The sequence below is a fragment of the Panthera uncia genome, assembly GCF_023721935.1.
Source record: "Panthera uncia isolate 11264 chromosome A1 unlocalized genomic scaffold, Puncia_PCG_1.0 HiC_scaffold_16, whole genome shotgun sequence".
In the NCBI taxonomy this organism is placed as follows: domain Eukaryota; kingdom Metazoa; phylum Chordata; class Mammalia; order Carnivora; family Felidae; genus Panthera; species Panthera uncia.
The window spans coordinates 18780283-18803412 of NW_026057576.1; the positions used below are offsets into that span (position 1 = coordinate 18780283).

The following is a 23130-nucleotide window of genomic DNA, read 5'->3' on the forward strand; positions in this document are numbered from 1 at the left end:
CCTGAAGCCATCTCCAGCAGCCCCATCCCCCTCCACTGAATTCTTCAGGTAATTCTTGCCTGTATCACTCTTTTGGCTGCTGAACACATGACCTATTAGTAACCGTCAAAAAGACAGACTATGTCCCCAGTAGACTACCCGCTGCCTGCAGCCAAGAGCCATGTATGATTTTGGTATGTGAAGCCCGTGTCCTGGCATGGGGCCTGGCACATAATGGGTTCTCAAAAACACTCACCGCTGAGAGTAACCTTGTGAGCAGACCTCACACAGTCTTGGGGCTCCGGTATATTTACACAGGGCCAAAGATGGAAAGCTTCTAAAATGAGATGGCATCCTACCTTAATAACCTTGTCAGTTCCAGAAGTCAGTAACCATCCTCTGGTTGCATCGAAATGCACATGCACAATGTTATGTTTACTGTCATGGAAGGTAGCCGTGGGTGCACGTCTGGAAGGAGCAAAGTAAGTTTCTGAGAGTGAAAAGTAGTGACACATGAATGAAAGAGACCTAAGGTCTCATTAAGCTCTAATTTGCAGCCAAATGGCTAAGACTGCTTCACATTATTTATTATTATTATTTTTTAATGTTTATTTATTTTTGAGAGAGAGTGCCAGATTATAAGCAGGGGGAGGGGCAGAGAGAGAGGGAGACACAGAATCCAAAGCAGGCTCTAGGCTCTGAGCTGTCAGCACAGAGCCCAATGCAGGGCTCGAACTCATGGACCACGAGATCATGACCTGAGCTGAAGTTGGACGCTCAACCAAATAAGCCACATAGGTGCCCCTATTTTTTAATTTTTTTTTAAATTTTATTTTTAAGTAAAGTCTGTACCCAACACGGGGCCCCAACTCACAACCCCTAGGTCAAGAGTTGCATGCTCTACCGACTGAGCCAGCCAGGTGCCCCAAGACTTACTCACTTTAAAATTACTCTTTATATCTACTGTTAGTCCCTGGGAACCTGTTAATGATTTTTTTTCTTAAGGTGCAACGATTCTTCTCTTCTCCAGAATGGGAAAGAGATGATGACATTTCCCAAAGTCTTACGGATTACTTGTTGCTCTGATAGAGCCTTTGAAAATCTCTATTGATGCTTTTGACAAATCTTAAAACAAACGCCTCAATGCTTTTGCTAAGTCTCAGAAGAACTTGCTGGTACCTGTGCCTATTAAAAACAAAAAGCACACCTGTTACAAAGCCTAAGATACTATTACCATTCTACCTGAAGGGCTGCCTAATCTATTTCCTTGTGTTCCTGGTGTTAACTTGCAGGCTTCTTAGTTTTTCTATGGTGTTCTAACTCTTTAACTAGTAAAACAACCTATCAACAAACATCATTATTTGTTTTGTATTTTTTCATCTGTGTTTTTTTTTTGTTTGTTTTTTTTTTTTTTTTGGTAAGAAGGCTTGTCAACTGCCTAGGTTGTCTAGAGGCAAAGCAGAAGAGGCAGGACAAATGGTGACATGGGGAGGAGGGGGAAGGAGGGACATAGGGAAGAAGACGGCTGTCCTCTCCTCGTGTTTCAAGGGGGCCCACTCTGCAGTGGGCTCTCTGAAGACGGCTGTTACCTGTAGCTAAGTCTGCAGCACAGATCTTGAGTATTCTAAAACGGTCACTTTCAAATATTTAGAATTCAAGATTTAGGTTCAATGTGCTGTTGCCTAGGCTATCTGGGTCTGTGTCTTTATCTATAAAATGAAGAATTAATTTAGAATATCTCTAAAGTTTCTTGCAGCTCTCTAATGAAAAGAATTTTCTTATGAATTCTATCACATATGATGAGTGGAAAATAATCAATGAATATAAATGCTTATTGATGCAAGGGCATCTTAATTTATATTTGATATGGATAAATAAGAAGGAAAAAACACATAAATTAGGGTTATCTGTAAGAGAATGCTTTGGTTTATTAATTGCCAAGAATTTCCTTTAAGTGCTGACTTCCTCCGGTGCATTTTAAATGTGTTTCTATCTACATGCCGCTTACAAGACACCTATCTTATACTTAAAACGATTCCACTGTAGACAAGGTACGGGAGTAGGTGGGGGAGAATCGGGCAGGTAAGTTCCTCAGGAGAGCGTGCCGTCATCCATTATATAAGGGGAACGTGTTGCAAAGCATTCTGTTTACTCCTGGGGCACTTTGGAAGTAGCGGCATTCAAGGGGTAACACAGATGTGCCCCTCCACGTACACACCCCAACGCTGACGTGCAGTAACCTAAGGTCCTAGGTTATTGGGCAAGACCAACAAGCAAGACTGAGTAGCTGCACGGCCGGCAGTCCTGGCCTCTTCGGTAAAGTGGCTTAGCGATTTTGGAGAAGACGCCAACTTCTGGAGCCTGTGAGCTGATTCAGCTCCTGTAAAGATACCAGCTTGGGCTAGAAAGTGAAGCTTGGACTCCTACACTCCTGAGCAACCCTTAAGGAAATAAACAGACAGAAGGGTTTGCTGGAAGAACATCTGTTTGCGGTGCACATGTCCTTGGGGGTGGAGAAAAGCACAGAAGACATGAATTCTTCACGTGTACTCCCTTTTCCTGTCTCGTAAGAGAACACGTATCTCTTGGAAGGAAGGAGGGCTTTACCCACTTGCCATGGTCTATATTCTGTAAATTTTTTTAAGTTTACTTATTTATTTAGAGAGGAGGAGGGGGTAAGCATGAGAGAGAGGGGGAGAGAGAGAATCCCAAGCAGTGAGGCTCAATCTAATGAACCGTTAGGTCATGACCTGAGCCAAAACAAGGACACTTAACCACTGAGCCACCCAGGCGCCCCGCCACGGTCTCCATTCTGAACCAGCAGGAACGAGGACACCGTTGGTCACGGCTGAGGTGCCGAGGGCAGCTTCCCAGATCACATTCTCTCCTTCACCCTGACAGCCCTGCACATTGCTGGAACTCACTCTTCATCGGTGATGGCCTCGTGGCAGCTGTCACAGACCCTCACTTCAAACTCGAAGCCCATCAGGGGGATGGAGGAGCGCTTGGAGCTGCACTTGCCGCAGACGGCCTTCCCACACTTGCGGCAGTGGTGCTGGTGGGAGAGAGAGCGCACGCTTGCTGTGGCTCCCACGCCTCTGCCTTACCAGGCTCAGGCGTGGTCAACAGCATTCAGGGGAGGATGTTAAACAAGAGCGCCCCAGGAAACTGAAGGAACACACCAGGTGTGTTCTCTTCGGGGCTCTTTATTCAAATGGAAAGCTGCTGGGAAGACATCTGCTCGTGCCACCGCACCCACCCCTTCCCCCACCCCTACCACAGCCCCCTTTCTCCCATTCTCGGTCCTTCCCAGCCATCATTAGTAGGAGCTCCACAGATTATGCTGCTGGATGAAGGAGAACACGAGTGAAGCCCAATTCATGCTCAGGCCATGCTCAGGCTGGGTGACTAACACTGATTTCCTTGGGGAGGACCAAATCCAACCTCGAATCAGACTGAAAATGCTCTATTATTATGAGTAGATCTAAATGACGAAAACTAAAATGGCAGGAGAGAAAGTGAAATTATTAAGAAGAAATAAATACCACTTACATAATTTCATGGTTTGGTACCACTACGAGCTAAGCATGACCCCTCTAATTTTAAGACGTATTTCGGTAGACGCCACTAGAATTCTAAAATCAACATCCCTTAACTACTTGGAACAAGGCACTACAGAAACTGAACCCAGAAGGAATGAGCTGCAGTCGATAAGGGAATAAGTTAATGTGCAGTCACAAAGTGGCTGCAGGGTTATAACTGACCCCCCCGCCCCCTGCACCGTCCCCGCCAACTTCTGCCCAGGGTGCTGGTTCTTCCAAGATCACAGGTGAAGTTATTTCCGCTCTATTACATTCTGATGAGGGATCTGTATCACCCACCTGTCTTAGGCCAATTTTCTTACTGTCCCACATTTGCTTGAAGTTCCAGAAGAAAGGCTGATCACATTTTTGGCAGGAGTCGCTGTCCAACCATTCAGGGGTCTTGTGAAATAAAGCACGCAACAGGACACAGTGAGGAGCAGTGAGGACAACGAACGATTAACACCGATGAAAGTTACAGAATCAAGATGTGTTTACAAGAAACAGAGGTATGACTGCTCAGTTAGTCATCGAAAAAATATTCACTGAATGCCTATTGTGCGTCGAGCCCTGGGGGACGTAGTGGTGAATTAAAAGAATCTCTGTCATCATGGAGCTTATAACTTATCAGGGAAGACTACACAAGAAAATATTATGAATGTCAATTACTTAAATAAGTGGAAGTGCAAAGGCCTGAGAAGGCGACGCGGGGTACCATGAGAGCGGAACAGCACGGGCTGGGGCTCAGGCTCATTCAGGGATGGCTGGGGCCACACCACACAGAGTTCTGAGAGCCACAGTGACTTTATCACATATTTTCAGATCGTATATCTGCTCTGGCTGTATATAATTATGTGTAACTGCACATGACACATACACACGACTACCTGTGTGGGAAGGATACAATGTGGCCTCAGTGGGTACTCAGGGAAGCCGCATGTCCACTGTCCGCTCACGGCAGGGCCCAGCAAGGGTGCAGGCTTTGCTCTTTGCCTCATGGACCACATACTATTCCGCCTCTGTTCGCTATTTCCCAACCCCGTCACGAGTACTCGAAACTGTATCAAATGCGTTTAAAAGACGTATTAAGCTTAAAGTTATTCCTTAGCAAATCTTTACGGATTATGCAAATGGTGACTCTACATCCGTTTCTAGAGTTCCATGTTCAACTCTGTACATTTCATCATTTGGCAGAGAGACTGATCTCTTTCCACCTATCACTGAACCCAAGGAACCTGGACAAATATATCCAACTCCAGGGTTTCTCAAAAGTGAATTCCAGGAAACTCCAATGTGACTCGCAGGCCACTTACTATATAAAAGAAGCCTGAGATCAAACAAGTTTCAGAAATGTGGCAAACAACAGCCCGCCCCCTCTCTCTACGAGACTCAACGGACAGCAGCATAGCCAAGGCTCAGAAAGGCTTTTGTCTGTTGATGTAATCCTTTTCCAAAGAAGACCTGTTACGGAACAGATTTGGGGGGTTAGCCTATTCTCCCATCTCCAAGCAGAAATGAACCTAAAGCTATACACATGCTCTCAAAAAAGAAAAGTAAAAAGATGACATTTTAGGAGTTCCAATTCTTGGTTTATTTATTTTAGCAAAACCAAAGAGTTATTAGGAAGTAAGCCTTGATTTGCTTTGTAATTTGCATGCTCTAATCAGTTTAAAGACAGATTTGACAAAGTAATACAAAGTTTTCAGGCAGAAACATTTTATCCCTGAAAGACTTATCTATGTTGTGATTTTTCAAAACACTTATGATGCAGGAAAATTCACAAAAGAGTCACATACACACACTACTGCATCTTTTGTAAGGAAGCATAGAGGTTTAGGACATGTATCAAATGCGTCACAGTGGGTGTCTATGAGGGGGAAATGGGAGTGAGGATCAGGAAAAGGGAACAAAATCAGCATGTGTGGTATGATTCCATTTTTTATCCACCCCCCGCCCCCCGGCAATGCTTGTACATGTGTATTTGCAGAGCAAACTATAAGGAAGGACTTTTGCCAACATGTTACGGGTGATATTTCTGGGATGGGTGACATGTTTTCTATTTGTTAATGAGTACTCTGTGATTTTTCTACAAAGAACATGCATTGTATATACGTCTAAAAAATGATAACGATTCTTGACAAAACAGGTTTCACGAACAAGAGAAACACAGGTTTAGCCTATGAGATGTCAACTCGATGCGTGCTCAGCCACTCGGTCTCCCTCTGCTCCCCAATGCCAATCACCTCTGACTGCTTCTACTGCTCACAAGCATAGGGTGGCTTCTCTTGTTCACTTGGTCTTTACTTGTGGTGTTTCCTGTTCTGGTCGGAGCACATCCGGGCCCCATCAATCTTTCATTTCAGCGCCATGTCCTTGCACAAACTCTCTGCTGAGAAAGCCAACAATGGTAACGCCCCTTCCTAAATACCCGGCACTAATGTTCTATCTTGCAGCAACTACGATCGAATCCTTCATACCATTTAATAACAGAAAAGACCCACATGTCTTTTCTTCCAGAAAGTCAGCCAGCACAGGGACTGCTTCCTTACAAGTCTCCAGCCTCCTGAGTTAAGCACCCTGCATAGCACTTGCCAGGACCCAGAAGCTCCACAGATACATCTCAGGTCTTTACATTTCTAAAAGATGACCCTTGCAAAAACTGGCTGGAACTATCACTCAAAGAAGAAGATTCAACAGTCAGCAAGTACCAAGTGCCCCTATATCCGCATGTCAAAGGGTGTAACTTAAGCAAGATGACTCAAAGGACAGCCCATCAACCACCTGGTTTCATCTCTGGAAACCACATCATTATCCTCTTTGGGGCCTCTGTCCATCAAGGGTGGAGGCTGCATGCACTGAGGGAAAAGAGCCCGGTGGCTCCCCCTCTCCTGGTGTGGTCAGTTAGGCCTGGGAAGAAGTCAGGACAGACTAGGTGTGACCGTCCCTCTCCCAAAGCAGGCTACAGCACAGAATCCACAGTCACATGGACGGCCTGGCTGGCGTGGTCACCGCACACTGCACCGATTTCCCTGCTGTTACACTGAAGGGGCCAAGCGGTGCTTTCAAAAGCCATATTATACAATTCCCCACTTCCAAAGCGTAATGATCATTTTAATTAGTTACTAATAGAACTCCCATGGATTTATGGTTTGGGCAAGTCAGGCTTTAATCTTCTTAAGCATTTAATTACTGGCATTTGAAAGGCATTACCTTGTGGGTAATAGCAACTACTCTCTTGAAATGAGATTGGGGTGAGGGCGTGGAAAGAAGTTGGGAAATTGCTTTTGTCTTTTTAAAGTGTTGCTTTTCTAAGTCTTGCACCCTGCAAAGAAATAAATTAGAAGAATATACACTGTCAGAGGGAAAGTTCACCCCGCGTAATTCTAGGGAAATGAGAAAATGGTTAACTTCAAAGTCCTTGTCAAAGGGGATATTCAGTAAACAGATCAGTTGTTAAGATGCTCAAAGATGAAAAAAGAAAACTCATAAAGAAAGAATCCTATGATAAAACTTAAATGTATGCTTAAAAATGACAAAGTATATATTTATATCTGGAGAATGGTTAAAAGCACAAAAATAGTTATTTCTGATATTTCTACTAATATCAAACTAAAAAGACTCTGACTTCATCAAGTACCATTTCTCACACGTTAGCCACCGTTCTCTAACATAAAGCACATGAGTTTTCTATGCTCCTAGGGCACTTTAGGGAGTAATCGCCTGAAAATAGATGGTTCCCTTTTCCCACCTGAACTTTGGTTATGAATGGAGCAACAGATTCAAAGTCTGAACAGCTTAGTCTCGGTCGAAATTCTTATGAAATCTCTCTTGCATGAATGTTACATGCCAATTTGTGAGGGGTACAAAAAATGGAATTTCCTTTTGTACGGAAAAAATTTTTTTAATGTTTGTTTGGTTTTGAGAGACAGAGAGAGACAGAACCTAAGTGGGGAAGGGGCAGAGAGAGAGGGAGACACAGAGTCCGAAGCAGGCTCCAGGCTCTGAGCTGTCAGCACAGAGCCTGACACGGGGTGTGAACCCACAAACCGTGAGATCACGACCTGAGCCGAAGTCGGACACTCAACCAACTGAGCCACCTAGGCGCCCCCGAAAATTTTTTATTCTCAGACATAACATGTCTTATTTCACAGTTTAATCATAAAATAGAGCAGAAATGAGCAGAAGGGGAGGCTGAGGCATTCCTCGGCAGACCCAGAACCGCACAGTCCAGCCCAGCGGCCATGGAGTGGTCCCGTGACCTGCTGTGACACGTACCTCCTGCCTCTCCACGTCCATGTTCCAGACCACAATCCCACCATCACCACCGCAAGAGATGAGCTGCCGTGTGTGCTGCGCATAGGAAAGGGCCTGGACTTTGTCACTGCAAAAGAAAGCAAAAGTCAGTGACAGTTCTGGAGAGCAAATGAAAGCCCTAAAGGCAGGAAGCCCAGCAAAGTCAATCAATGCGCATGCTCACCCTTGAGCCCCAAGCACAAGTCTTAGAAATCAGATGGAATCAAAATGTTTAAGATGCTGAGGCCCAGGAAGACAGAGTTTTTGTCAGTTACCAACACTTAAGGGAAAAAAAGCTGATTGTTGAACTCAGTGTAAGATAGTACTATCCCTTTCCTTAATTGATTTATTATATATAAAATCTGTGGCACATGTTTGTGCTGTATTTGTTCTAAAGTCATGATTTTACCTTTAAAAAAAAATTTTACTTTAGAGAGTGCGTGAGGTGGGGAGAAGGACAGAGGGAGAGAGGGAGGGAGGGAGGGAGAGAGAGAGAGAGAGAGAGAGAGAATCTTCAGTAGGCTCCACGCTCAGTGTGGAGCTGGACACAGGGCTCAATCCCACCACCCTGGGATCACAACCTGAGCTGACATCAAGAGTTGGATGTTCAACCGACTGAGCTACCCAGGTGCCCCTGATTTTACCTTTTATAAGAAAAGCATCCTTTTTTTAATGTTGATTTTTGAAGGAGAGAGACATAGAGTGCAAGTGTGGGAGCGGCAGAGAGAGAGGGAGACACAGAATCTGAAACAGGCCCCAGGCTCCCAGCAGAGAGCCCAGTGTAGGGCGTGAACTTGTGAACTGTGAGATCATGACCCAAGCCGGAGTTGGATGCATAACCGACTAAGTCACCCAGGCACCCCCCCAAAAGTATCCTTTAAGAGCACTGGAGGTCATTCATCGGAATGCCCACTGCATTCCTGCCAGATCCAGGTAAACCATGTTGCCTGAGGTGTGAGGCACATCATGGTGGCTTAAGCCAAAGGGTGCCATTTCTTGGCTTCCAGAGTGAAACCAAAGCAGCAATAGACTTGAGTTTTGCTGACTCTCTATTTTCTCTAGTTTTCATTTCCTCTCTACTCATTTTGTGTTTTATTTTTCTTTCTAGTTCATACATGGCTGATGAATTATTCCTTCTTGGGGAAAGCCAAGACCAGTTCCGTGGTCTGACAATTTGAGCATCACTAACAAAAAGTTATATACATTATTCTCCATTGGGTGAGGGAATAGGAAACTGGCTTCTTGGTTGTTTCTGATTATGTTTCTATTTTGAGCTCAAATCAATTAAGGATTCTATGCCCACTGGGAAGGAGAACAACTCCTTGAAATCTGGACTGGGTTTTTTTGTGTGTGCTTTCGTGTTTCCTTTTGCCCTGCAGCTGAAGTTGTGGAACAGATGCTGTTAAAGCCCCGTGTGTCTGCGTCTACACTTCAGTAAGGCCTGTCCCTCTCGTATATGGAGTATTACTGTATTTCCAGAGGGTGTCAATAACTTAGATTACAGTATTATTTCTTTTTTCTTGTTTTAATTTCTCTTCTTTTTAGATTATAGTACTTCTTAAATTATAAGAACTTGTTCTTGCTCTAAAACTTTAAGTTACTAGACTTAAAAATTATTTTACACAAAATACTAACTCAATAACATTTTAAGAACCTAAGTTCAGAAAATTGAGGCTAATTCTTTGGCAAGTGAGACTAGCATGGTTACATTTTAAAACACAGCTAGTCCTTTTCTTATTTATCAGTGTTAAGTATAACACAAGTGTACAACTTATTTTAATGGGGTTGATTTCTTATAAGTGTATATAGGATAACTGGTCAAACAAGCGAATATGATGCCTTTATAATGCTTAAGACTATTAAAAATATAAATTCGTGTTGAACTCAACTGAATTAATTGTTTTGATAAAGTTTCTCTATAACTAGCAATTATGTGTTATGGCACATCAACTTACAGATAATCCCTAAGATCTTTAGGTAACTTAAAATGGATTACTATTAGGTTGAACTAATTGATAAACAATCATTAGATACCCACTTAGATAATTTCCAAGTAAGTCAGAATACTGAAACTTTGATTACAAAGCATAGTATTAAGCTTATATATACTTCCTTTTTATTTTGTACATCCTAGACAGGCTGCAACTTAGGTGAGTCACCAATGAACACGTCCACGTGTGCCACCGTAAGGAGACATAAAAGTGGCATATGTTGCAAGAGAAATTTCTGTGGTGTGCACTCCTGAGCTTTGCTGGTCTGCTCGGATGCTTGTATGTGACAGCTTTCAATTACCCACATCCTCCCTCCTCCCAATTTTCTCTAGGAGATATACACTAGTTACTTTGGTTAATTATTATAATTAAAATGGATGGTTTATGGATGGACTATGCCAGGGGCAGTAATGGAAACAAGATATGACGATGTGTGGGCTTTGGTTTTTCAAAGAGAAAACAGAACAGTTTTGTCTTAAAGCAATGGTTCTCGAACTTTTTTGTCTCAGGACCCCTTTGCACTCTTAAAACTTATTTGAGGACACCAAAGAGCTTTGGTTTAAATAAGTGATAACTATCAATATTTATTGTATTTGAAGTCAGAATTGAGAATTAAAAAAAATATCGATTCATTTGGAATTAGCAACGAATCCATTCCATCTTAATATAAATCACATATATTTGATGAAAATTAACTGTACTTCCCAAAGTGACAAATTTTGATGACAAAAATGGCACTGTTGAACATTTCTGCCATTCTTTCTAAATAGTATGTGGCTTCACAGGAGCGAGCCAGATAACCATCTCTTTCTGCATTTATTCTGATGCCACTCGTCAGGCAGCCTCTGAAAAACTCCATTGTACATTTTTGAGAGAATATGGATGAATAAGGCAGTTCTAAAGTAAAGTATAAATTTGTTCCAGAATATGAGAAAGAAAAATGAAGGATAAAACTTGGAACGTGAATTTTATTTGCTTTGGTTTATAATACTCGAGTCTGAAAAAAGAGCAATAAAATGCATTAAAATCTTGGCGTAGTTCCCTCAGTTTTGATGGCCTGCTTCCTTGCCTTACTGATTAATGCCTTTGACTACAACGCAAAAGGATATTTTTTACCTTCTATAGAATCTGCCTAGCTAGCAAAGATTTTGTGTGTCACCACAATTATTTTCAGAGCTTTATGTTGACTTGGTTAAAGTCCCAGAAACATCTCTGACAACTCTTTTGATTTTGCCTTCCCAGACTGTACCCTGTCTTTTGAAAAAATAAAATAAAAAATTTGGGATACTTTTTATACCTACAGCTATCTTTGAGATTTCCTGGAGGGAATCCTTGAGAATTGTAAAGATGTGTTCCTTTGCCTCATAAAAAGAGAGATGCTATAAATAACTGTATTCGTTTGCTGTGTTGCTATTTTAAGAGTTTCATGGGACGAGTTGTCAGATCACAAGAGATGCTCAGTCTTCCCTAGGTCAAGTCAGTATAGATAAGATGTTATTAATATATAAGTATTTCTAAAGTTGCATATTTTATGGGAGGACCCTGGAGATTAATCAGAGCTCTCATTGTCTATAATATGTTTTCCCCTCTGGGGAAATAATGATCAAAACTCTTGGGAAACACTTATGTAGGCTATCTCAATAGAGAATTTTATTCTCCTCCCTTATGATATGATCTGTCACAGTAAAAAAAAAAAAAAAACCTAACCATTAAAGTCTCTATAATCTATAGATAACTTTTGTTTCACTCTGATGCTTGCCTGAGGGCTCTGTTATAAGCTACAGGCCAGAAAGGAGAATCTCGAGAGTTTCACAGAAAAGGACGACATGTACCAGGTATTTTAAAATATTGCTATTTCAAAGAACAGACTCTCGGGCAAAGGTTACAGAGCTGACACGACTTAGACAATTTGTAAGCTGTGCTAGTGGACCAAGTCTGGATTTCCTTGGATTTCTGGACTCTTTTTAGTCTGGCTGCAGATGGCTTCATGAATGCAGACTACTAAAGCAAGAACCAGCAGAACAAGAATTAATTACACAGGACTGAATGAACTGAAGAGGGACATTTTGCTGTGGTTATATGTCTGGAATATTGTTAAATGTCCTTTGGATCTATGAGGCTGCCTTTTCTCTTACTTTTTACCCTACGTCTAACCTACAATCTTGTAAACTCTGCTTTTATAAGCTAAAGAAACATTTAAACATGACATCCAGTTTTCAATGATTCCCCCGGAATTAAAAAAGTAATACTGAACCCCCTTAAATTTAATGGCAATATATTTATTTTGTAGGTTCAGTTAGCCTCCCTCCAAAGGATATGACTTGGCAACCAGGTCCTTACCTGGAGTGTCATATTACAGAATGATGCTCATCGAATCAGATATGACTAGCCACTTGAACTTATGGCGCCAATGCCTACAAAGTCTTCCCAGGAAAACTGGCCTAGTACTGGGTTTGCAGGGTCCTGGCCTTACAGATAGTAAGGCCAGGGACCTGGCAAATGTTGGCAACCTCGAGGAATTCAACCAAAGCTGTAAATACCACAGGTGAAATATGGTGCAGAATCTTTTGGGCTAGCTTTCCTAATCTTGGTACAGCCAATAACAGAGGCTTTGAAAAGCCCAATCCAAGATTCCTTATAAAAACTTGCAGGCAGAAGTTAATTCTGCAGGCTTGATAGTTATTGTTTAATACTCTTTGGCTCTATTATTTGCAAAGCAAACCAAGAAGACCTATATGGCTAATTAACACTCTCACCGTACAATGTAAATAATTAGGCCAAACCTTATGAGACCAACCTTTTGTGATCAAGAATAATCTTTGAGATTATTATGATTACAGGAGGGGTGGGGGAAGAACTATCAGGCAGACTGTGAAGGAATGAGATGGGCAAAAAGAAATTACTGGTATCTTCAAATGGAGTATCAGGTAATACCTAGCATACCTTTTGGGGTTGTCTGATTCTGTAGGGGTCTGCATCTTTCAGTACCATTAACTTTGCTATTTTATAACTCTGTAAGTTACACGAACCTGGTATTATTGCAAATGAACCTTTCCAGTGATGATATAACTAATCCCCCTGCCCACCCCCTCCCACAGAAGAAGCCAATTGTGAATCCACCTACCAATTCATTTCAGTTCTCCATTGTCTACGCATACGTCTGTTCTTTGGGTTTTCCTTTGAACTGGTGTAACATCTTACTAGTCCCTTTAGTAATTAATGACTAATATAAAATTTTCACCGGGTATTTGTTAACAAAAGAGTCAACTGTTTTCTATCTCTCTTGGCTGCTACTGCACACGTTTTAAAGTATGGAGCGCCACCATTCTGACATTCAAGGGCAAGAAGGAAAATCTATCTACTTGAACAGACTCGTAACCCGGTGATTTGAACAACATTTCATTTGTTAAGGCATCTTGATACACATCAGTGATCTTGTAAAACCAAAATAAGCTACAGAAGGAACTGCTTTGCCACTCATAGCTGGCAGCAACATTCAGCAACCAATACATAATTTATGGGACTCCAATACTGTTAATATTCCAACACAGATGAGTGGAACACAGTGATGAATGCTGGATTCCAAGCTTTGTAATAAAGCTGCTCGGGGACTTCTTGATTTAAGGATTCACACTCTAACCACCTTGCAGTTAAAAACGAGGTAAGGGAACATCCCCAGGTTCACAGATTGAGGGTTATAAAGAACAAAAGATACCTTCTTCTTACATTCATGTTTCATCTGACATCAGTGTAGCATTTATACTGGAAAGCATTTCAAAACTGGTTATCATTCCATGGGTGAGAGCTCCCAGTACTGCATTGCAAATGCTCTTACCGGTGCACAAAAGCCTCACTTTTCACGACTACCAGGATCTGCCAGCTACAAAGACTACACTTACTGGCAATGGCCTCATTTCCCTTCTCACCAGCCCTAGAGGGAACACAGGCCTTAGTAGGCCTAGCTACATAATTTGGGGGGGGGGGGGGGAGCGTCATGCACAATGAAAATGCAGGGCCCCTTGCTAAAAATGTACTAACAATGACAAGATGGTGACAGCAGGACATTAACCCAAGCATGGGGCCCATCCAAGCAGGGGGCCCATCCAAGCATGGGGCCCTGTGTGACTGCACAGGTAGCATGCCCCTGAGGCCGGTGCTGTGTCTGATGCTTGTTAAGGAAAAAGGGTAGAGAAGCCTTTATTCTTTTTACTGAAACAGATTTTCAGACATAAGGTAACATCTGCTCAAATGTCAACTTAGGTCCTCTTCTACATCCTAAGAGTAGTATAGCAGCTTTCATTTCTTTGATGAAAAGTCCTAGATTACTTGGTGAAAATCTAATCAGTCATGCATCTGCTCCCAGAGAACTCGCTCTCTTATATTCAGAGCCCCCATATTCATAAGTCTCCCCAAACCTCCAAGGACCAGAAAAGGCTCGTGAGTAATCCACACATGTGAGGTCCCCCGGATAACAGATACTTGGGGCCATCTCACACCAAAGGGACCCTGGATGGATCTGCCTCCCTGGGAATCCTTGGATCACGGCCAGCCTGAACCTGAACATAGGATCCTACTGGGAGTGCTGGTTCGAGATTGGCAACGTTTGGCTGTTTACCGGCTAAGACAGAAGATGAGAGTAGCCACTGCCCTCCCATCCGCCTGCAAGTTCCTGAAAACCCTGTACTGAGTTCATGCAGTCCTGTTTTGGGTAACCTCCTGATTCTGAGAACAATGAGAACACATTCATCTCCTAAGATCCAAATCAAGAGTGACTCCCTCCACTGAGGCTTCCCATTTTTCAGTACAACTGGCAAACTGTCCCACCTCGTCCCCATTCTCATGCCTCTATAGCACCATTCAGGCAGTGGCTGTTGCCATAGTGCCCTTCATATCCGAAGTGTCTGCTATAAAGTCTGGTATATAGACAGAGATCAGTAAACTTCTGTTGAGTGTAATATAAATTGAGGGAGTAGGTACATGTGGCTATACTTCCACTTAAAATGCTATGTTCAGAGAGAAATACAAATCCTATCCAAAAGCTTGATTTACAAATTACTGTAATTTTTATTAACAAGAATATTCTTAACACCTGTCACTTACTGTCCCTTACTCTTGTGCTGATTATTTTACATGCATTATATCGTTTATGGTTTTTGACAACCTTTGAGGGTTTTCCTTTCCAATATTATCCTTACTTTAGAGATGAGGAAACTGAGGATCAGAGAGATAGAGAGCCCTGCTTAGAGCCAGAAGGGCTGGCTCAAATACAGCCTGGCCTGATCCAGAGGCCAGCAATTAATGACCACACCACGGAGCACCACCCCTCGGATAAGATTCCACTCTCTGTGAAAACCCTAATTTTGAATTCTTTGATCTATTATGCATTAGTTAAGTGAGAAATAGAAAAAAATCTCTTCCCCTGTATCCTAATAATTCTCCGGTGATACAATGAGAAATGCTCCTAAATCTGAGATTCGCAAAGAGAGAAACCTTGCTCTCCTGACCCTTCCTCTCCTTCCCCAAACCCAGGAAAGGATGAATGTGAGAATTCTACTTCCTTTCCTAACTTGACAGGCAATTTACCTGATAAAGAGGGAAAGGTACAAATTCTGCCGATGGATATTTATCGACGAATAGCCCCTTTCTTTTAAAAAAATTTTTTTTTAATGTTCATTTATTTTTGACAGACAGACACAGAGTGTGAGCGGGGTAGAGGCAGAGAGAGACACACAGAATCTGAAGCAGGCTCCAGGCTCTGAGCTGTCAGCACAGAGCCTGATGTGGGGCTCGAACTCATGAACCGTGACATCATGATCTGAGCTGGAGGCTTAACTGACTGAGCCACCCAGATGCCCCACTGACTATTCCCTCTCTTTACAAAAAGGCTTTGAAGATGCTTGTAACAAAAGTCTTATACATGCTAGGAGTCGGAAGAGAAAAACCAAGAGCTGGGACTATGGAAAAAGGAAGCAAATACACAGGCCGTGTGTGCCAACAGCCGGGGCTGTGACCACGTCCCCCATAACCGAAGATCCCAGTGTTGGTGGAGGGTTCCATCCCAAAAAGTTCATCTGTGCTTTAAATCGAGTTACCGTTAAACTAAATTGCCACAAAGTCTTAAAAGCCTGAGAAAAATACTGCTAGAAAGGAAAATTATGGTCATAAAGTTGGTCATGAAATGACAGGTATTATCTAAGAATAAAAAAGGATCTAAAAAGCCCAAGTATCATTATTAGGTTTGACACGGTGGGCATGGGACAATAAATGTCCAGGCTTATGCTTCTGTAATATCCATCCAACTGGTAATGGATACTTCAGAAACATAACTGGTCCCTGAAACTGGAACCTTTTCTTTGCCTTTCCTTCCACAGAGCTAGCACACAATCATGGTCCACTTGCTACAGGGAATAAAAATATCAAAATGTTTCAAATGCAGAGAATACTGTATAGAAGTATACTTTCTTAGCTTTTTTCCCTTGGACTTGGAAACATTTCAGTTACTCTAGTGCTAAAGCTCTCTCTGCTTTGATGGGTTTTTCACACACCAGATCAAATTAGTTGCACAAATGTCTTATTTCTGCTGAAGGATGGAATGAAGCCACAGGACCCAGGACAGAAGACCCGTAAAGCTGCCCCTTCACATCGGGGTCGGATATTCCCACAAAAGGGGAAGGTGGTCTTTCCACTCCTCTGGGGCTCTCTGGTCCGGTCGGCTCTGCCCAGTTCCCAAGCTCACCAATTCGGTGCCTGATTTGGAACTCTGACCACCCAGAGTCTCCCTGAGGGGAAGGTGGGAACATAAGGAATTGTAGGGCAGCTAGGGGCAGCCTCGGGCCCCACGAAGAAACTCTTTGGCCTCTAGAGTGGAAAAGAGACCAAAAAAACATCATGGAGCACAGAAGGGGCCATCTGTTAGTCAATGCTCATTTCTCTGCCCCAGTACCTAGTATAGTGCAGGATGCAAAGAAGGCTCTAAGTAGCTTTCTTGGACTGAAAGAAGGTTTGAGAGACCCAAGCTACCAGCTGGAGGCTTTGAGGGTGGTAGCTCAATATTCTCATCTAAAAAATGACATCGGGCTTCCCTCTTACATATCCAGGGTTCTTGGAAGATTACACTGAGGTCCCTGTGAGTTTCAGAAGCTCTCTGGCAAAATACTAAGCTCCATTCAAAGACAAGAATCACTGAACACCAATCCAGTGGCCAGTTTTCAGGACAAAGCAATGGTGGCCATGTGGCGCTATGCTCCCCTTCCTGCCTGCTGCCCTGGCCCCTTTCCTTCCGCCACCTTCTGTGAGTCCCAACCTCCCACTTCCAGCGGCTCTGGTGTCTTCCCCGTCCTCACCTCGGGCACTCAAACCCACTCTAACAGGGTTAACACCAACTGATGCTGAGGAAGTTCATCTCTCCCAGCTGTGTGACACCAGGCGGCCCCTCCCAGGCTAAGGCCCAGTGATGGTGACCACAGAGTTCACGTCATTCCTTTCTCAGCTTGAGTTAAATAAAGCCCCAGGCAAAGGCCTACGGCCATTATTCCTGTTTAAAGCCAGGGCTGACCAGTGGCTCCTGATCTCACCAGCCTGCTGGCCCACTAGGTTCTAAGGGTACAGAGTAACAGGATGGACTCCCAAGTACAGTCTGTTCCATTTTCTAAAAGGTCAGGTCTGCATTCCTTAGAAACTAGAATACCTATTAGCCCAGGTTCCATTTTTCTGGGACTGAGAGACTGTATCTCAACTTCATAGCTTTTCCTTTCTTACCAAACTCTAGGCGCAAGTTTTCCAGAACAGTTTGTACGAGGGCACTCGGCACCCAGTGACGCTGGTGTTGAGCACTGTCATACTTTGCCGCCCTGAGGATGGGTCATGCAAGATTGCCTGCAGTCTTTATTAACCACGGTGCAAAAATGAAACTAGTTATGAGTTCATCTGAGTGAGACCAACAAATATTACTGCTCTTCATTCAAAACTGGCATTTTATTTCTCTGAGACAGCCTGAGGTGGCAGAATTACCTGGCAGAGTGGATAATAACTGAGCATTACTAAACAGGACTGTGTTTGCCTTCTCCTTTTCTTCACTTACACAGATGATGTCAACTCCTTTCATATGATACTGATGTATGTCCCCTTGCCATGGAGATAAGCAAAAGGGAACGATTCCTCTTAATGAGCTGATGACGAGGTCCGAGTGGCCCCACAAGCCAGACATGGCCCCAGACAATGGCTCTGTTCTCAAATGTGGGAAAGGAGGCCTAATAAGTAGCTCTCTAAGACTAAATTCTAACACTGAAATAATGACTTGTGCAGGGGCCTTCTAAAATTCAATCAGTAATAATCCCAACTGCAAAATTTAACTACTTAGGGGAACATTTTAAAACGAGTGCTTCCGGGCAGATTTACAAAAAGAGCTAATGTTGGCTAACACCAGTCAGTTCCTGGGAGCCCCACTAACATTTGTTTACGGATGTCTAGAGTCGCTGCTAACATCACTGTGGAAACTTTCCAAGTTAAAAACAATTCAGACGAGCTTAGAGCTTTGAAGCAAATCTACGGTTCTTTTCCGCACACGGCCAGTATGTGCCCCCAGGGCCTGTGGCAGCCATCAGAGTGTGGTCTGAGGGCCACCAGGAGAGCTGCCTGGGAGGCTGCGAACAACAGAGGTGCCTCAGCTCCACATTGGTGACCGGAATCTCCAAAGACAGGGGCCAGGAATCTGCATCAAAAAAAATTCCTTAGTGACTCTCAGCACACGGCAAAGAGTCTGCTCCAAGGAAACGCAAAGCTGCCTTTGCTTTTCCTCTCAGCCCGTGAAATCGTCCCTCAAGGAAGAAGAGGGCCTGATAGGAATCAAAGCGAGTCTTCAATAAATATGTGGTGAAGTACAAAATCTATTGTGTAAGAATATTATCTCTCCCCTCTTCCTCAAGCTGCCGGGAGTCCTGGCACCACATCTGAACTCAATTACAGAAATTCTGTAGGCCTCCATGGCTTCTATTTTTAAGCTTTTTTTTCGTCTCTCTCTCTCTCTAATTTTTACCCTTAGGTCTCCCTGGTTCTCACTTTTACCTTTTATTTGTTTGCTGCCATTATTTTATTTCACTGTTTTTGTAGGCACTGTCAAGTCCTCTATGGAATTAAACAAGGTGACATGTAAATAAATAAACATACTTAGATGATTTACACATACAATTCAAAGTGGCCATTAGTTGAGTGCCTGCTGGGTTCCTTCCCATGCGAAGATCCTGCCACAGAGACTGAAGCACACGCCTTTGTTCTAGGCTTTCAGAAGGGAATCTTTTCTCAGAGTTTTTAGTAAAAGCACCAGCAGCCTTACTTGTGTCCTTGGAGCTCGATGGCTGTTCCTTTCCTCCCGCCGATGTCCCACATGATAACGGAGTGATCGGAGCTGCCGGAGAACAACACTCGCTGGACGGGGTCCCAACAGAGAGCAGTCACCCCACCTGAGAGAACAGACACAGCGGGACATTCGTCACCCGGCAACAACAGCATTCACCAATAAATGTGAATGCAAAGGCGTTAGGATCTAGCGTAGTTCTTCTGCTTAGAGAACACACAAGTAAGTCCCCGAAGAGAAAAAAACGGACTCCCAGAATAAAAGTCCTGCCCTTTCAGCATTTTCCCCCAAAACTTAATATACCATAAAATCAATTATATAAAAACCAAAGGAAATGAAAAAGGCAATTAATTGACAGACAATAAACGTAATTCGAAGAATGGAAAATATCACACTACTTGGAAGTATTAACCATATTTCCTTAACTTCTGTCTACCTCCCACCCTGACAATAACAGATGAGAAGTAAATGGAGTTTTCAATAGCTTAGTTGGATTCTTTACTCTTTTTAAAAAAATTTTTTTAATATTTATTTTCAAGAGAGAGAGCGAGACAGAACGTGAGCAGGGGAGGGGCAGAGAGAGAGAGGGAGACACAGAATCGGAAGCAGGCTCCAGGCTCTGAGCTGTCGGCACAGAGCCTGACGCGGGGCTCGAACCACAAACCGTGAGAACCTGACCCGAGCCAAAGTCGGACGCCCAACCGACTGAGCCACCCCGGAGCCCCAGATTCTTCATTCTTCAGCACAGATATAATTAGACTACAACATCGGAATTTAAAATTTATTTCCTCTCTTTGGGAATTTAAATTTACAGATTTGGGGCACATCATGTACATCCCTAAGGGTCAATTTCCTCGACTGTAAATGGGGATAATGGGGTTACGTCCGAACATCTGCATGCAACTAATGATAATATCAACCTGGCCATTACCTACTTCATAGGCTGTGGTGATAATGAGGTTGGATCCGTTACATAGGACCCCTCAGTAAACTGTAGTGTGAGGTACACACACGCTGATTATTAGCATTACTCTACCGGTGCAGCAATGAAATACTATGACAGATCTTTCTCTGGCAGTCCCCTTATAAATCAAACTCCTGCATGATGAGAACAATATTAACTTTTTCCACATAATATGGGCACAAAGCCTACTAACACTTAAGAATGTGAGAAATACTCATTTTTTTACATTATTGGAAAATATTATATTCTGAAAAGAACAGAAAATACCATCTTGTTTCTTAAAATCTGCCTTTTTCTTATTTAGATTATCAATTTGTTCTAACAAAGTGCTGCACTTTAAAAGCTTTTAGGAAAGTTTCTTTCACATAACATTCTCAGAAGGTTGCTGTTGTTTTTTTCTCCCCAAGATCAAAAGGGAAAAAAAAAATCCCACTATTCTGGCTTATGCTTAATAGCTTCTCCCTATACCTGTGTAACATTCTGCTGGTACCTATTCCTGCCCACGAAGGAGTAAACACCCCAACCCACCAGTGTACCTGCAGGGGGCCCCCCCGACACTCCCATCTCCTCCCCCACAGCCACATAACAGCTCGGAGCACGGGGCCAGCAGCAGACAGGCTCTGGGGTTGTCTCTTGAATGAATGAAGGAGCAGATGAATGAAAACACATGAATCTTTTTTTCATCCACCATCCTTGTTACTTGGAACTCCTCTACCAGACTTACTGACCCTTCAAAGTTAAATATTGCTTCTCCTTTTATATAACTCCTCTTGGTTTCCTGCTGTTGAACTCCATGCTTATAGCAGTCCCTCCTTGTCCATGGTTTCACTTCCTGGGGTTTCAGGTACCCGTGGACAACTGTGGTCCGGAAGTAGATGATCGTTCTTCTGCGGGACCCTCAGATGGTGAGCGGTAGCCTAACGCTATGCCATCCATCTCACGTGATCTCACTGCAAAGGCATCTGATCATCTCACCTCGTCACAGGAAGAAGGGGGAAGCACAGTACAAGATGTTTTCAGAGGCAGGCCACGTTCGCATAACTTTCATTACAGTGTATGTAAACACGGTATATCTAGGGTTCAGTGGTATCTGTAGTTTCAGGGATCCACTGCGGGGTCTTGGAACTTGTCCCCCGCAGATTTGGGGGGGGGGGGGCTGCACTGTACTTTTTAAATTTAACCATGCTTCAGTAATTTCAGGATATTCCATCCTGCAAAACATGTTATTTATTCCCACACGGTACCCAATGGCTTACTTTGTTAAATACCTGTGGCAGAGTCAGCTAATCGTCCACCTAGATCTATACTTCCCCTTCCATATATGGAGTGCTCCCTGGAAAGCCGCTGTCCTGCAGGGACCGCATTTACGGGGCCCTCTTGCATCTAGGGGGCATGTGACCAGTTCTCAGCAACTGAATCCAGAAAGTAATCTGCATTCCTTCTAGACCAGAGCAGTCCCTTTTTCACTTTCTCTTCGTACTTCCTCCTCGAGGACTCCAAGACCCCAGGGCATGGAGAAACTACATTCTAGAAGGAGCCAGAGTCCCTGAATCACCACATGGAATACAGCTGTAAATCCAAACCAGACTGAACCAGAATGAACAAAAACAGAATGAACGAAAACAACCACACTGAGTTGTCACAAGAGTGACAAACTTCTGCTACACGAAGCCACTGGAATGTTAGAAATTATTTGTTAGAGCCTTTTTTTTTTTTTTTTTTAAGTAGGCTTCAAACCCAGCATGGAGCCCAATGTGGGGCTTGAACTAATAACCCTGAGATCAAGACCTGAGCTAAGATCAAGAGTCAGATGCTCAACCAACTGAGCTACCCAGGTGCCTAGCATTAGGTATTATAATGCCATATACTTACTGGGATATGTAATAAGGCTGGCCCAAGAGGAAGGTGAGAGTCACCAAAAGCTTCATAAATCAGGCAAATAAAAAGAAGTTACTACCTTAGGCTGTTAATCTTGATGCCTTATGTTTCACCAGAATTGGAGAAGACCTCGGGTGGGGAACTATTCCATCAGCCTCCAAAGCAATCCACTATAAACTCTAAATTGTTTTTTTCCAAAGATACCTAAAGTCTAAGCACTTCTCGCCACCTCTAATACTACCATCCTTGCATAAGAGCCACTATCAAAATTCTTTCCTAGAAAATTAAAAAGCATGACACATATTTTGTTGGAAAGCCTTCGGGGGAAAAAGACACTCTCATATATCACTGATGAGAACGCAAACCAGTACAATGGGGAAGGCCGTATCCAACAAGCCATACCTGTGCTTAGCTTTTACTCTCACTTTCAGGAGTTTATCGTGAAGATATTGTCCCCATCCCCACCAAGTAATACATAGGTACATATGCACAAGGAGAATGCTCATATAAGAGAGTGGGTGAATTAACTATGGTACATCCACACAGTATTACGCAGCTATGAGAAAGAACGAACAGGATCATCTACGTGGATAGAAAGTGATTTCCAGGATACACTGTAGAGTGTAAAAGGCAACGTGCCAAAGAACAGCTATATTGCACTACCTTTCATCTAAGAAAAAAGGGGAAATAAATGAATGAGATGTGTTAACTTCAGCAGGTGCTTGGGCATGGCCATGGAGAAGGGGTGAAAAAGACTGTCACTTTCCTGAGTGTACTTTTTGTTTGGTTCTGGGTTTTGGAATCATATTGTTTCACATACTCAAAAATAAGTAAATAAAATTAACAAGGAGTGTGTTGGCAGGACAGGGTGTGGACCCCAAATAGAATATAAACAGGAACAAGTGATCCTAACTGTATTACAAATGAATGATACAATAACCACACTAAAGGCGGGAGGGGGCGAGTTACTTCCAAAGTAACTTTGGAAAATAGTAATTTGACTACACAGTCGAAGGCAAAATATAAGATTTGTACACAAATACAGTACTTTAGTTAGTAGGTTTGTACATGAGTTATAGGTTAGCAATTCTG

The 23130-nt window shown here is 43.0% G+C and overlaps 1 protein-coding gene across 1 annotated transcript in view; it reads right to left on the reverse strand.

Moving 5' to 3' along the window:
- The window catches only part of WDFY2 (WD repeat and FYVE domain containing 2), a 181249-nt gene that overhangs the window by 7539 nt on the left and 150580 nt on the right, over positions 1 to 23130 (reverse strand). Inside the window, exons 7-11 of the mRNA XM_049646875.1 lie at positions 19176 to 19302; positions 7836 to 7941; positions 3861 to 3962; positions 2904 to 3034; positions 339 to 447 (exon numbers count right to left, since the gene is read on the reverse strand). Coding sequence (XP_049502832.1) covers positions 339 to 447; positions 2904 to 3034; positions 3861 to 3962; positions 7836 to 7941; positions 19176 to 19302 — 575 coding nt within the window. The remainder of the gene's footprint in view (positions 1 to 338; positions 448 to 2903; positions 3035 to 3860; positions 3963 to 7835; positions 7942 to 19175; positions 19303 to 23130) is intronic.